Genomic DNA, 15,470 nt, shown 5'->3' on the forward strand with positions numbered 1-15,470 from the left:
AGGTGGGAACGGTTCCCTATTAATGTAGATGGATGCTTTGCAGTTTCTGAGGGAAATGCCTTATTTCGGTGGGACTCGATGACCTTATAGGTGTTTTCCAACCTTAGCGGTTGTGTGTTATGATTTCGGGAGCAGTCGGTACGTTCACTGGTGAGCTGGGTGCTGGAATACACACCACAGCTATTGGCCAGCAGTGGCGGCTGAGCTGCCCCGCCGCCATCACCCGCGTCCCCTCACGGCAGAGACGAGAGGCGGGGCCTGATGGGGCGGGGCCTGGACGACCCGAGGGGCGTGGCCAAGGGCTGTCGCCTTCCCTCCCTCTTCCCTCCCCCCCAATGGGCGGGGCCGGGTATCCCCGCTGCCCGCCTCTGTCGTTCGGGGCGAGTCCATTGCATCTCGCGCGGGGGGAGATCCGGACCCGGATGCTGTCTGCCGGTCCGGTTCGGGGAAAGAGGGAGGAGCAGGGATAGCGCCTGTGCATCAGAAGCGGGCGCGGCCCTGCAGCAGCTGTGGTGGCTAATCGGGCGGGGGGAGCCGCTTTGTGGGGGCGGCTCTCCCCTCCCCCTTCCACCCCCCCTACGTCCCGGCGGGGGATGGTGTGTCCCGCAGCGCGCGCCTTGCTCGCGCGGTTCGGCGGCTCTGCGGGGGGAGGGGGACGGGAGAGACCCGGGCCCCGGCGGGTTTTCTACAGTGAGCGCGGGAGAATAGCGGGCGGGGGGGGAGCGCTCCCTGCTGCCACCCGGGACCATGTTGGCGGACGACGAGGAAGAGCTGAAAGTCCCGGAGGAGATGTTCAAAGACGTCAAGTTCTTCGTGGTGGGAGACATCGACCCCAAGGTACCGGGTCATCCCTTCAGATCATTCCCGCCTTCCCCTTCGTTCCCCCCTCCCCATCCCTGCGGGGGGGCACTGTGGAATCGTCCGGCTACCACGCGCGGGCTCGAGGCTCGCGCCGCCTCACGGGGAAAGGGCGGGAGTGGGGGGGAGCGCGCCTGAGGGACCGTGAGGGATGGCTGGGGGGGAGGGGAGGCGGCCAGTCCAGACCCCGGTCCCGATCCCGGCCCCGATCCCGGCACTGCCCGCGGGAAGCGCCGCCGCCGCCGCCATGGGAGCCGCGGCCCCGCCGCGCAGGCCCCGCCAGAGCCTCCTGAGCGGAGGAGGAGCGGGCGGAGGGACTTCCTGGGCCGGGCGGGCAGCGGGGGCAGCGCCCGCCGCCGCTGCCGCTCCTCCGACTCGAGCACTCGCCAGGCCCGGCCCCTCCCTGTGCCCGGTTTCGTGCGGGTACACAGGGACAGGCCATGGGGAAGGTTCGTCACGGGGGGCCGGACTGGCTCTTCCCTCCCACACAGACCTTCCCGCCTTGGCGCGGCCCCGAGCACGGCCCTGGTACCGCCCCGAGGCCGCCCGGTGCGGTGCTGGTGCAGTTTAGGCCAGGGACCGCCCGGGCCGCTGTCCCTGCCCTGGAGCAGCGCCTTGGGTAATGCAGGGGGCCTTTCTGGGAATAACGCCCGTGCTGGGCGAAGGTGGTTGAAACAAAGTTTCTGTGGCGTGTCCAATTAGACAGGTGACAGGTGTTTGGAGTGCGCCGTACAGAGTTCTAGGACGGCAGCTTCCTGCAAGCAGGTGACTGCATGCTTCGCGCTGAAGTTGAAGTCTTTGCCTCTCTGGTATTTGCTGCATAAAGTCTTAGCTCAGCGTTGGGTTCCTTTTGCCTCCTGTCCTGGCACTCACTGAGCTTCGTAAGCCTGTAAGTGAACTGCAGACACAGGCACTGGTCTGTTCCGATGGTTTTCATTCCTATTGTGCTGAAAGAGATACAATCTAGGAAGAATACAGTTAAAAATCAGGATGAAAACTTCTTACACACAGGGATCTAGATACAAAATTTTGTTGTTTAGGCGTTAGACATAAAATTTTTGATAGTGGCATAGCACTCTAAAAACAAATTCCCGTACTTATCAAAAAACCCTACAGCAGCAATGTTAGTATTATGTGTATGAGGATGAGTGCAAAACTCCTGTAGCACTCTTGTATATCATTTGTCGTAGGAGTAGTATCCTGAAAGGCCTGTTCTTAATTGTGTGTTGACATGGGAGGACAATGAGCAGATTTCTTGTAGAGAAAGTAGACAAGCATTCTCTTAAACTGGTTTTCTTTCTCATGTTAAATTTTATTCTTTTTTGCAGTCAGAGTCATTGTCATAGGGCTTTGATTTGCTTCATATTCGGTGCACTGAATTTTCCTCTGCCTGGCTTGGGAGGCAGAGCTGGGTCAGAGTGAGGAGGTGAGCTGGGCTGGGCTGGGCTGAGCTCAGCAGAGCTTGGGGCCAGCTCCTGGGAGAACCCTCTGTACTGGCTTTAGCCCAGCTGGCAACAAAGCACAACCCAGCTGCTATCTCACCCCCACCCCTATGCAGTGTAATGGGGAGGAGATTCAAAAATTAGACTTGTAGGTTGAGTTAAAAACAGTTTAATAATTGAAAATCAGGTAAGGTACAATAGTAATGGTAAATAATAAAGGTAAGAAAAAGGGAAAGGAAGAAAACACCAAGCAAGTGATGCACAGTACAATTTCTCACCATCCACTGGCTGATGGCAGACTTCATTCCTGAGCCCAGATCAGTCCTTACGGATAACTCACCCAGTTTCTATACTGGGCATGACATGCTGTGATGTGGAATATTCCTTTGGCCAGTTTGGGTCACCCGTCCAGGCTGTGCTCCCTCCCAGCCTTCTTTGTACCTCCTCACTGGCAGAGCATGAGACATGAAAAAGTAGTCCTTGACTTGGGATAAACACAACTTAGCAAAAACCAAAACATCAGTGTGTTATCAACATTATTCCTGTTCTGAATCCAAAACATGGAACCTTAGCAGCTACTGAGAATAAATTAACTCTTATCCTTGCTGAGACCAGGACACCCTCCTGTGGGTGTCTTCTGTGATACCCTGGGGCACCTGAGTGTGAGGAGCATTTATCAGGTGTGTTTTGAGCCAAGACAGAATGCAGGAATTGTAAATCAAACTCAGACGGTTCTTAGGGTGAAATTTGTCCCATTACTGATACACAAGTTGCAGATACATTTGGTGCTTTTTTACGTGGACACCAGCTTGATTTTGCAAATAATATCTTCTGTCTTCTGGGGAAGAGCACAGTTTGATCAGCTTAAATTTCTAAATGGTTTTACAGAAAACAGAAAACCAGTTACCACAATAAATATTAAAATAGGCCTAGCAAAAGTGAGTACACTAATCAAAACATATCCCAGAATAAGGGAAAAAAAGTAATCTATTCAGGTGAATAACTGCATGCCCACTGCCTTTTAAAGCATGTGCAGCATAAATTGGAAGGGAAACAAAAGTCTGGAATTGTGCCTAAGTGTTCTTTGGCAAATGAGGGAGAATTAGGCTGGCTCTCAACTTCAAATCCATTCTATTCCATGGGGTGCATTTTGTTCCTCACACCTTACTGAGGGTGATGAGTAGATATCAGCTATTCTTTCTCTTTTAATAAATGCTCTTCCTGCTTTCCTCAAATATAAAAACCCAAACCATGTTTTGGAAACACCAGTTAAAAATCAGTATTTCCTTTAGAAATAGATAAAAACTAATGCAATGCAGCACAAGGTCTTTGAACAGGATATTTGGGTTTTGGTTATCTTGTTTAATTTAATTTTATGCCCATTGTCTTACTTCTTAACTTTGAACTATTCCTTGTGTTTCTTCCAACACAGATTTTAATGCGAGAGAACAAGATAAAATTTTCATTCTCCCACAAAAAAAGAAGTTTCATTTAATTGGTTTAAACCAGTGCCTAAAATGCAGGATTTTTACAGTGTTCATATTAAGGCTTTTCAGCATTCTGTTTTCTGGTTACAGGTATATGGTTGATATCAGTGTGAGTGAGTTCTTTAATTGTGCCAATACAACTTTTCAGTCCAGGCACTACTTAATCTGAAGAAGTTGTGTATTCTGAGAGGAGTTTTGAAGATGACATGAGCTAAATTAGGAAGAGACTTTTTCATGACACATAAAATAATCAAATGCTTTATTATGTATCACATTTATAGTGTTTAAACTACTACATGAAGCCATTGTAACTTTTTGTATAAGCAGATGTTTTGCACAAGTTCTGTAATGCAACAAAAAATCATACTTTTAGCACATTATTTATAGCTTCTTTCTGATGCTGTCAGATTTGTGTTCTCAGTTTTCATGACGTTCACTCCTTTTTTCAGCCTTCCCCTAAATGAGCAGTTGAATGGGATTGTAACTCAGGGAAAGCTGTGTGAGACAAGGAGCTCATGTGCTGAGACAGTTCTTAAATACCTTCTGTTTTCAAAAGTGCTTTATTTGGATTTAGCTTCTCCCTTTGGAATGATAGCATCCTGTGTTTCTTCACAGTTAACTGGATTTCAGGCAGGAAGGTGTATCATGATTTAGGGGATTGGTGTGCAAAATGGAAACATTCACTCCTGTTTCTGGCAGTGATGACAAGAGCAGCAAGCTCATGATCAATTTTCTTGGTTATTTTAGAATAAAATATTCTAAAATTCATCCATTGAATTGGATATCCATCCATTGCACAATATTCATCCATTGGTAATGGTAATATTCATCCATTGCACAAAAAAAAAAGTTTATTTTTGTTTGCTTAAATGGAGTTTTAAAGTCAGGCACTTCAGTCAGGAAGTGCCAAAATTGTCTCCTCAATGAGTGGTGATTTTCTATCCCTCTTTTTCTGCTTGGCAGAAATGCTTCGTAAAATAGCTTGATGCTGTGTTTTGAGTCTTTTTCAGTGCCTCTTTGTCCTGGTGAATGTACAGGATAGGGAGTAATTGCTTAAGGACCAATTAATTAATTTTTTGTGTGAAGGATGCATTGCCTTGCTCTCTGCTGTTCACTGTTGTGGGCAGAGCATTCTGTTTTGAAGGGAATGTCCCCAGCAGGTTTGCAGGGATAGGCGTCTGTCTCTGGTACGTTTTTGAAGATGAGCCTCACACCAGTTTTGTTCTAAATCATTATTTCTGAATAATAAAGGGAAAATGAAACAATTACCTTAAATGGCATTTTTAACTTTTGAACTCTTTTAGACCGTAACGTTTTAAAACATTTTTCTCTTCCTCCCTTACCTTCTCCATTCAAATGGAAGGCCTGGTTTTTGAGGTGCAGGGCTGGATTCATCACACAGATATCTACAGCAGAGCTGAGAGAACACTGAACTCTTGAAGCAGCATCTGCTGTTTGGGCCTTGCAAAACTGGAAGTGAGATGTGCTTTGGTAGCTGGGAGGTGCTCTGCATTCTCAGGACAGAGCAGTGAGGCACTTCAGTTACAGCTCCCTGAAGGTAACTAATTCAAGGAGCATGAGTCCTACTTGTTGGAGGTTTTTCTGTATTTCATGAAATCACTTAATCCTTAGAATTCAGCCTCTTATTTTGAAGTATATTCAAACACTTCCAGAGCTACCCTATGCAAAAACAAAGACGTAGAAGAGCTTGTTTTCTCTGCCTAAGGGAAAACTGTTTTAATATGTTTTTTGAGGAATACATATTTTGGAAAAACCTTGGTGTTTCCCCAATTTCTAACCCAACATTAATTGTTTTGAAAAGTAGCTCTTCAGATGCAATGATGAAAATATAGAAGAGGTGTAAATCTTTGGCAGTCAGGTTTTAAATGTGTTTGGCAACTTCAGGGAAAGTTCTGACCACCTACAGGAGGACAGCCAAGAGAGAAGGTCATATTCATCCATCCATCCAGTGTTAGTGTCTTCTTGCAGTAATGTTTTTCTCAAATAAAAGTTGCTAAAAATTGTTGACTTCTCCCTGTTCTCTTTTGGCTTTAGGTTATCCAACTTCTGAAAGCTGGGAAAGCAAAGGAAGTTTCTTACAATGCACTGGCCTCACATATTATTTCAGAAGATGGGGACAATCCGGAAGTTGGAGAATCTCGAGAAGTTTTTGATCTCCCTGTGGTAAAGGTGAGCGACTCATCCATGATATTGTCAAAGTACTGACATAGACGCTTCATTGTTATAACAAAATACTCGTTTTTGGATGATGACCAAATAAAACATGTCTTTAAAAATCTTACATTCTTGTCATACAAACTTTTATCCTGACTTGCAGACTTCTGTCACAATTCTGTTCTCTCCTTGTTGCTCTGTATCTATCAATGGTATGGATATTTTTTAGTGTTCTGCTTTGGATTTTTTTTCAGATTTTTCTTTCAGTCATCTGTGAGATGATGTCCTATTAATTCTACTTTAGAAATATTCTGAAGGAAAGGTTCTTAAAAGCTTCTGGCAGTGGAAAGCCTCAATTTAGAATAAGTAGTAGATTGCTGACGGTTTTTTTAAACACATGTAATTGGCAAAGTGCAAAATTATTTTGTTGATTCTGCATATATGTACTATGCTAATTATGGACTATAGGAACTTGTAGAAAATTAAGGGGTTTTTTTCCTCCTTATTTTAGTTTTTAAGGGTTTTTTTAGTCTTCTTTTTTTCTTACACTGGAATTGCCAGTATTTTGTTACTACTTTCCAATAGCAGGGTGTTTTTCACTGAAAAATTATGGGCTTCATCTTTGAATATGTGAACTTGTCACTGTGGAAGTCATGAGAGAGATTGGAAGAAATAACACTAGAATTTCACTGCTGATACCTTTGGGTACGTGATTTTGGGTTATTTTTTCCATACAGGTACAGGTAGCAGTACAGAATTTTGATGGGTTTTGTCATGAAAATTCACCTGATAGTGTAGAACTGTGAATTAACTCTCAAAAATGAAAGGTGCTTGGCTAGAGACCCTTATGCTTATAGTGGGTATGCTGGTTAATTTTTAGTTCCATTTTCTGAAGTGGTTTTTGGTGTAATTTTAACTTTATAAACGAGGAAACTGCTGCCATTTTCAGGAGAAGGAAGGACATCAACATCATAGAGAGCACTTCCTGCTTTCTAATGCCGCTCAAATGATTTAATTTGCTTCGTAACTGCCAACTCATTTGCCAGATGAGAGCAAATCTTTCACTAATGTCACTTGGCTTGACCTGAAAACATCACAGCATGATCTGTAATCAGGAAGATCAGACTAAGTATTAAAAGGACTGGAAGACAGAGGCAAAGGCAGCTGCTAGTTATAGGGGAAAAGGAAGATAAAAACTTAAGGGAAGAAAATACCCTTTTTTGTTTTTTTTTTTTCTCCTGAGGATTGAGGAGTTGGAAGTTAAGTGTTTTTAGCTATTTTTTGTGTTATGCCTTGTAAGGGAAGGAGAAAAACAAGAACTGGGATACCATAAACATAGTTGCCACAATATGTTCTTTTGTTTGTCTTTTGAGGAAAAGTAATTCCATACTGAATGTGATGTCACTCTTTGCGCTTCCTTATCTGCTGCATTTGGATCAGTGTCCTACATCTCTGTTTGCTGCCACCTCCCTGTGTCCCTTTGAGCCCTTCTGTCCCAGAATACTGTCGGGTAGGGGCCTTCACTGCTCAGCAGCCAGCATTATTCTGTCTTTAGAAAACTCATTCTGTGTAAGGCTATGTTCTTCACTCCTTGATGATGGGTGTAGGGTGTTATCTGAATTGTTTCTTCTTACAAGCAAAAACTGCAAAAAGGGAGAGGATGAATAAATACTGTAAATGGCATGAGAGAAGGGGGTTGCTACACAACCTTTGAGCTGTCTTTATGTGAACTCTTGCAAATAAATGAAAAGTTTTTTGCAGACTAAGTGCAGTGTGAAACACTTAGACTTCCAAAGCTGGGAAACATAGTAAAACTGGCTATAGCATGAACTTGGAAGGGAATTCAAGTTTTGTGCATGTAGTCCAAGGATTTTAATGTCTACTGGTTTTTGGTTTTTTCAGCCTTCCTGGGTGATCTTGTCTGTTCGCTGTGGAGCTCTTCTGCCGTATCCTTTTAAGTTCAAAACTCTGTAGAAAACATGTTAAAATGGGTATTGTTGAAGGATTCAAGACTATTTCAAGCAGGTACTGCTTAAACTTGTAAAATGATCTCTTGTGTTTTGCCTGCCATGGTTGCAGTGTGCTTGGAGCTGCTTAGTCTTCAGTTTTCCTGTCCCTTTGCCTATTTTGTGCTTCATAGGCTTTTAGAGGACAACTGTTATCAAATGGAAAACAAGAGCTGGTAGGTGCAAGAGTCCAGATGTTCATTTTAGGAATTCAGGCCTTAATGTGCTTCAGAGATTCAGAGATTGCTGTTTTATACCTAACAGTTTAAGGTGTGTGCTTTTGCAACTCTGTGTTTCTGTGCTGTGGTCTAGGCTGGTGATCTTGGTCATTTGTGTCTGGACATAATAAATGTTTTTATTGTGCTTTCATCACTAGGCTGAGTGTTTAGTTGGCTACGTTACACGTCACTAAACCTTCTCCCTGTCCATGAGGAGCGTTCACAAAAAAAAAAGATTGGAATTAGCTACATTTCCTGGCTCAAGTAACCTAACGTTTCGGTATTGATGTTCTTTCACACGAAGAAGTTGGACTATTAAAAAATTTGTCTTCTATCTGCAACCAGGGTTTTTTAAAAGGGTACTCTAAGAGCTGAAGTTATTGGATACCCAGAAGAGAAATAAACAGATGAAACAATGGAATGTTGCAGTCCATAACTAAATTGTAGCTCTAAATGTGGGAATGTAGCTCTCAATGGCAATTGCTCAGGAAGTCTTTATTGTGGGAACATTGAAATGGCGAAATGAAAAGACCAGGTCTCAGTAGTGTCTTGTTCTTAAGTTGTATGGAAGAAGGAAATTTCGTACACCTGTCAGCAATAAATGTGTCCTTGGACCTTTGACTTTCTAGCACTTCATGTCCTTAGAACATAGTGGGTTTAGGTTTTACTCTGAGCCTTATTGTGCCCACTAAAATGGGTTGTTAAGTCTTTGTTTTATCCTGTTTCAGTCTCTTTATGACTTCTAGTGTAGTGACATCTGGCCTTTCATTAGGGATTTAGGTACTGCCATAATGAGAAAGATACAGTCCTTAATAGGAATAGCTTAATCTTTCCAGCTGATTGCTTTTGGACCCAGTTTAGGCAGAAGTTTGAGATTCTGCATTTTTGTCTTTATGTTTTAATTTGGTAATGCTCAAGGTGGTAATTGAATTTCTGAAGAGCCAAATCCCAGAAACATCTTGTGTCAGTTAGACATATGGATCTAATAAGAGCCTTATGGATTTTATATTGCCTTACTAGTTCTGGTGCTTATTTGATGGGCATTTGCCTGTCAGTTGCTAAAGGTAAAGTTTAATATAGAAAGATTTAGTACAATGTAAAGGCACAGTAATTTTGTCTGTTTCTTAGTGGAAGTTGTTTTCACCAGAGGGAACTTAAGATGGCAGAGTGTTGCCCTGTGCCCTGCTCACTGACATGTGCGAAGTCTGATTAGCCTGCAGTGGAAGGGAAGTAACAGAAAAATGAAGCTGGAAGCAGACTTGGTGAAGAAAGAAAAAGAGTTTCATGTGTGAAAACCTTGGCTATAATGCCTAAAGAGGGCTGGCAATTTCTTTTTCAGCAAAAGCAAGAATGAGGAGGGTTATTTTTTTAAACGGCCTTGGTATAGATGAAAGAGAATCAGAGCACTTCTGAGCTTTTGTTGATGGGAGAAAGAAAAGTGAGTTTTGCTATATCCTCTCTGTTTTGTTTCATTGTTATGCTGCTTGTAACTTTTTAAAAAAGTATCTTTCACTCCTTTTTTGGAGAGTGCAAGCTCCAGGCAAACTGATGGACCTCTTAAAAGTTAAGTACTGGCTGTTTCTGCTTTATATGCTAGCAGTAGGTACTCAGGCAGGGAGTAGACACATGCACACGTTTGAAAGATCCAGCACTGAATTTCTGCCTTGGATGAAATGGAGAACAATTTAGGATGTTCATCAAGCTTGAAGTTTTTGAGGTATTCTGGGTTATGGCAGTAAATTATTCTTAAATTTTAAAGTGCTCTCAGCTTTGTCACAGCTTGCTGTGTGCTGCCTCTTCTGGGCCTCAAAATGTGAGGGTTGCTGGTGCATCTGTCAACATCATGGGGAAAATAATTTTGTTTCATTTAAAAAATCTCAGTGTCTGCATGTAACACAAAGTACACCTGTTTCTGTAGTAGTTTTTTTTCTGACAAATGGATCGTGGTGCATGGATCTTAAACACAAGATCATATCAAAGTGCGGAAAAGGGGGGGAAGTTGCAGAAGTCTGATGATCTGTCTGTCTTTTCCAGGTCAGTTCTGGTTTAGAGTGTTACCAATAATATTGCAGGTGTCCTGATTCAGTTTGTACATCAAGTTTTTTTTCTTGATGCATAAACTTTAATTGCAAACAGACAGTGTGCTTTCAAACATGGAAGTTTTTGAATGCTGAAATATTTGGTGTTATCTGAGAAGTATAGCATACTGCATAGGCTGTTTAATTTCCTTCTAATGTCCCTCAGGAAACTCATCTAATTATTTTGCATCCTTGACACCTGCTTTCCAGTGTAAATGGCTTTTCTCCAGAATCATGTCAGATCTTTTTTGGAGTCACTGCTTGTCTCTCTCAGGTAAGAAGTGAAGCATATTTCAGTCTACTCCAATGTCCATTTTATACAGGATGTTTGAGGAGAGATGCCAGTTTTTCTGTTGTACTATGACTTTTTCCCCCTTTGTTTTCTCTGTCTCTGTTCAGGTTAAAAATTATTCTTTAGTAGTTTTTCTTGTTGCATGTCTTTGACACCCTTTTTTCTCTCTAACTTTTTTTGCTAATTTAGTATTTAAAAGTGATAGGTAATACATCAGCCAGCCTTGTAAAAGATATGTTGTGGATTACTAAAATTCTTCCAGCTGTTGACGGCTGGGTGCACAGAACCAAAAGGCTTTTTTACCTTCCTTTTAGGTTTCATCTGAAGACCGAAGTACGCTGTGGGCTTTGATTACTTTTTATGGAGGGAATTGCCAGCTGAGCCTCAATAAGAAGTGTACTCATTTGATTGTGCCTGAGCCAAAGGGGGTAAGAGTTTATTACATGTACAATTCTTCTCGTTGTAGCTCTCATTTGCTTTCAAATAGTCAAAAATTTTCCATCTGCCTGAAGTTAGAATTCTTAAGAATGTTCATTAACAACTAAATTCAGCAAAATTAGGCATTGCAGCTATTCAGTTTGTACTTATTTTCTAGTTTGTACTTACTTTCTGCATGGCTTTAAGCCTGATTTATTCAAAAGATGTCCAATTTCACACTGGTATTTGAATTCCTGTTTGAATAAATTATTTTCTTCGTTGTCTTGTTTGTCTTGGCCTAATTTTGATATATCACAGTCATTAGTGATTGTGATTTATAAATCCACAGATATGGAATCAGTGAAGAAAAACAAAGGGCAGAATTGAAATATTGAAGAATAAAACATGGGCTGGCACTGGGAGAAGAGAAAGTGTGGCTATGGGAAATGAATGCTTTTCCTTTAATATATAGGAACCTCTGTAGGGCTGGATTCTTTTTGGAGAATATGTGTGTGTGTTGGTTTTGGTTTTTTTCTTTTTATTAAGTGCTTGATATTTCTTCTGTGGACTGTTTAGAAGGGTGTATTGAACACCCTTCTAGTTGTCCCTTTCATCACAATAGAATATAATGCTTGTATAAAGCTTTATTACCTAAAATTCTGTTTGTAGGAGACAATGAAATACATTAAGAATCATACTTTAATAACTTACTTAAAAGCTTGAATAATAAGCTTTTTTAGAACAAGGGATGTTGTCTTTAGCTTGCGAGCCAAGAAACTTAAAGAGGTATTAGCATTCCCTGTCTGTAGGGTACAAATACTTTAATGCACACAATCATTGAATGGGAGCAATTCTGTGAGATTATTACTTTTTTCTTCCAGTCCTGCTGCTCTGATACACTACAAGGGAAATGGCAGCAGTTTGTAACGAGAACTATTCTGTCACTAGGAAGACTTACATGATTGATCTGACTAGACACAGGATGATAAAACAAGATCATTAATAATTCTCACCAGAATGAGAAAATAAAATCTTCTGTTGGCAAATAAACTTGATTTCATCTCCAATCTCTTTATTGTGTATGAGTGACAGTTTCATTGTAGGAAATAACTCCAGAGAATCACTAAATTAATTTTCTCTGAATTTGCTTGTTGTTAATTTATATTGTTTGACATAGAAGAAAATACCAGCTCAATCACTTCAAAATATTAGATCCTGAAATAAGTTTCAAAGAAAGTTGTTCTTTTTCTGTACTGTCTTGATGTATATGAGGGGTTTCCATTAAGGAGGATATTTGAATAAATAGGGCACTCATTCTGTGTCTATTTATTAAGAAAGGAAATGGTGAAGCTTTAAGATTTAAGCTCTATTCCTGATGAAATGCTTTTATTCAGTAATCAACTTTTAAAAATTTGTCTCTACTTTATTATGAAATTCTGACTTTCCTCAAATGCTTTTTCATAGTGAGGCTGGGTTTTTTTCCTTTTTGCTTTTTTTTTTATAGTGGATAAAACATAAACTGTATTTAGACTTGCGTTAATGTCTTCTTAAAGTCATGTACGTTTTAGTATTGACCATGATCTTCCTTGCTGCTGGGCTGGAATATTTTGATGATTGGGTTAGAGAAGAATTTTGCAAGTGGAGACGTTAATCTTCTGCAGTTCTGCCTTCTGAGTCCTTTATAGTGTAAATGTGGAGAATTTGGGGTTTTCTTGTTTTAATTCTTGGAATTTGTGGTTCTGCACAATATAAGCCCTGTTGGATCTGGGCAAGATCACTCTCTGGTATTGGACAGCCTCCTTGTAATCTCCCTCTCCATGCTCTATCCCTCATCTCAAAGAAATTATTTGTGACTGTTTTGTCTTTAAATATTTATTTTTTTTCCCCAGGAAAAATATGAATGTGCTTATAAACGGGACAGCATTAAAATTGTGACCCCAGACTGGGTACTGGATTCTATAGCTGATAAGAGTAAAAAAGAAGAGACTCCTTATCATCCTCGTTTAATTATATACGAGGAGGAAGAAGAGGAGGAGGAGGAAGAGGAGGAAGAAGCAGAAAATGAAGAGCAAGATTCACAAAACGAGGCTAGTACTGATGAAAAATTATCAAGCCCAGCATCTTCGCGAGAGGGGTCACCTTTGGGTGATCAAGCTTTTTCACCAAAATCTACTACTGCTGATAAGGCAAAAGGGGTACTGATGTTCGATGATTCTTCCGATTCCTCTCCAGAAAAGCAAGAAAGGAATTTGAATTGGACACCAGCTGAAGTCCCACAGGCATCTGCAGCAAAGCGTAGGTTGCCTCAAGGGAAGGACTCCGGGTTGATTAATTTGTGTGCCAATGTCCCACCAGTGCCAGGTAACATTTTGCCTCCTGATATGAGAGGCAACCTCATGGCTTCAGTACAAGGTGCCCAAAGTTCTGACCGCCAGGAAATGATGGCCACGTGGAGTCCAGGCGTGCGGACGTTAAGGAATATTACTAATAGTGCTGATATTCAGCAGATTAATAGACCATCAAATGTAGCACATGTAAGTGTTGGATTTTTAATTTATAAGCTATTGGACTTTTTCTTAGGAACTATAGTGTCCAAGAAATTCAGTTTCCTTTTGCTGTTCTTAAAATACCCAAAGTTAATACTTCCCTGTATTACTTAAAATTGTGGCCAAATTTGTAATTTCCCTGTAATAGGTAACTTAATTTCTAGCAGGTTCACAGAATGCATTTGGGAAAAAACGTTTGGAAGAGTAAAGCTATGTATAACTACAGCATAGTTTCGATTTTCAGTAAGGACTTCTTGGTAAGGAAGGGAAAATCATTAATTTAGAATTATTTTGCTAGTTCAGGAAACCTGGTTTCCTATCCTTCCAGTTTCTCAGTCAGTGAAAGGAACTATTTATGCCATAAGCACATGAAATTGTGAAATTGATTGTTCCCGTGGTAGGTTCAGTTCTATACTGCATTGTTCTGCTGGGCATCATTAGGTTGTTATATAGCATAAATATTATGATGGAGAAGACCTAACTTACACTTTCTCATGCCACATGTGTAGTTGAAATAATTGCAGCTCTTGTGTTGAATGTGCTTCTACAAGAAAACAGAAAGCAAGTGAGCATGCTACACCTGCAGCGCTTAAATTCTTAAATGTTTGTGGGAAGGGAGCATGAGCAAAGTAGGTGCCAGTAAATGTTAGACATACCTTTTACTTAAATAAGTGCATTGGTGCCTTTCTTTGGGTGTTCATCTGATGTAAAACTTGGAAAGGTGCCTGAGTGGTATAGAGGCTTCCAGCCAGTACTTAAACACAGAAGGTGTTTCACTCAGAAACGTTGATTCTGTGCTGTTCACGTGACATCTAAATATGAAATGGACATACAGGCTTTATTTTAAATCTGAGCCTTAGATTCCTCTTCTCAGTGCCTTGAATGATTTACGGGCTGAGACTTCTGGGCAAGGCCTGAGCAGAACTGCCAACCATTTGCTCAGTTGGTCAGTGTGGGTAAGTTGGCCACCACATCGTCTCCAGCCGAGTCACTGTGCTGTCAAATACACATCAGTGGTGTCCCTGTGGGAGTATTTCTGTCAGCAGTGTTTGCAGAGCTAGAGGGCACCGGTGGCTTTGGCTTGTCTCTGTTGACCCAAAGTCTGCTGCAGGAGGGGCTGGATTGTGATGTGTGAGGGCTGTACCAAGTGCCCTCTCGGGCTGCTGGGCCAGCTCCAGCATGTGCAGAAAGGCTTTGCGTATTAGAACTGTGAATCTCCTTTCTAGAGGGAGGAGTACCTGTTCTACCTTTTCCTCCTATAATTTCTCTTTTACTTTGTGCCCTGAATGATGAGTGCAAGTCTTAGTGAGCATTCTTGGAAAGTTAGTGCTTAGTTTGAACCACAAATTTCTGCCAAATAGCAAGATCTGTCATCATCGGGTGTTTGCAGGTACATAGTTATTTTTTGAATATAGCTGTAGAATGCTGTTAAAAGTTTCATCCCTTTATTTTGAAATACGTGTCTTAAAGCTGCTGTAATTTTGGGTTTTGGTACTTGTGGAGAGTAGCTCCTCACACCGTGCCACAGAAACATTTTTTGTGTGTGTTATTTTTAGTTATTGAATGTTTCTACTGTGGTGCGTCTGAGACATGAGTGATGGGTGATGCATTGATAATCATGGCCACACGTCTGCTATACCAACCACATCAGAATTTTTTAGGTGACACCTGAGATGTTTTGATGTGCATTGTGAAAACACTTGAGCCACCTCTGATGGAGGATTGATGGATGTCTGGTTGAGAGGATACAGTAATTGGCTTTGTGCTCTAGTGATGGGCTTTGATTCCTCTCGCACAAGACGTCACTGAAAGTGACACTGTTAAAAGTAGTGAGGTGAAGGAAACAAGCTTTGCAGGAATCATCAAAGCTGATTTCATGTTTAAGAGACTTTATGAATGGCAAGCCTAGAATTTCCTTTTGCTCCTTCTCATTTCTAATAGGTAGTTTATA

General features: G+C 41.5%; 1 protein-coding gene across 3 annotated transcripts in view; it reads left to right on the forward strand.

Moving 5' to 3' along the window:
- The first annotated feature begins 679 nt into the window (after positions 1 to 679).
- The window catches only part of PAXIP1 (PAX interacting protein 1), a 29,585-nt gene continuing 14,794 nt past the window's right edge, over positions 680 to 15,470 (forward strand). For all 3 annotated transcript variants that reach the window (XM_088062647.1, XM_005527803.3, XM_088062649.1), the window contains exons 1-6: positions 680 to 837; positions 5,843 to 5,977; positions 7,865 to 7,908; positions 10,475 to 10,538; positions 10,871 to 10,984; positions 12,863 to 13,507. In XM_088062647.1, coding sequence (XP_087918773.1) covers positions 748 to 837; positions 5,843 to 5,977; positions 7,865 to 7,908; positions 10,475 to 10,538; positions 10,871 to 10,984; positions 12,863 to 13,507 — 1,092 coding nt within the window. In that variant the 5' untranslated portion in view covers positions 680 to 747. The remainder of the gene's footprint in view (positions 838 to 5,842; positions 5,978 to 7,864; positions 7,909 to 10,474; positions 10,539 to 10,870; positions 10,985 to 12,862; positions 13,508 to 15,470) is intronic.

This window comes from Pseudopodoces humilis, chromosome 1 (assembly GCF_049639895.1).
Source record: "Pseudopodoces humilis isolate 2021_Gansu_Grassland_sample_001 chromosome 1, ASM4963989v1, whole genome shotgun sequence".
Classification (NCBI taxonomy): domain Eukaryota; kingdom Metazoa; phylum Chordata; class Aves; order Passeriformes; family Paridae; genus Pseudopodoces; species Pseudopodoces humilis.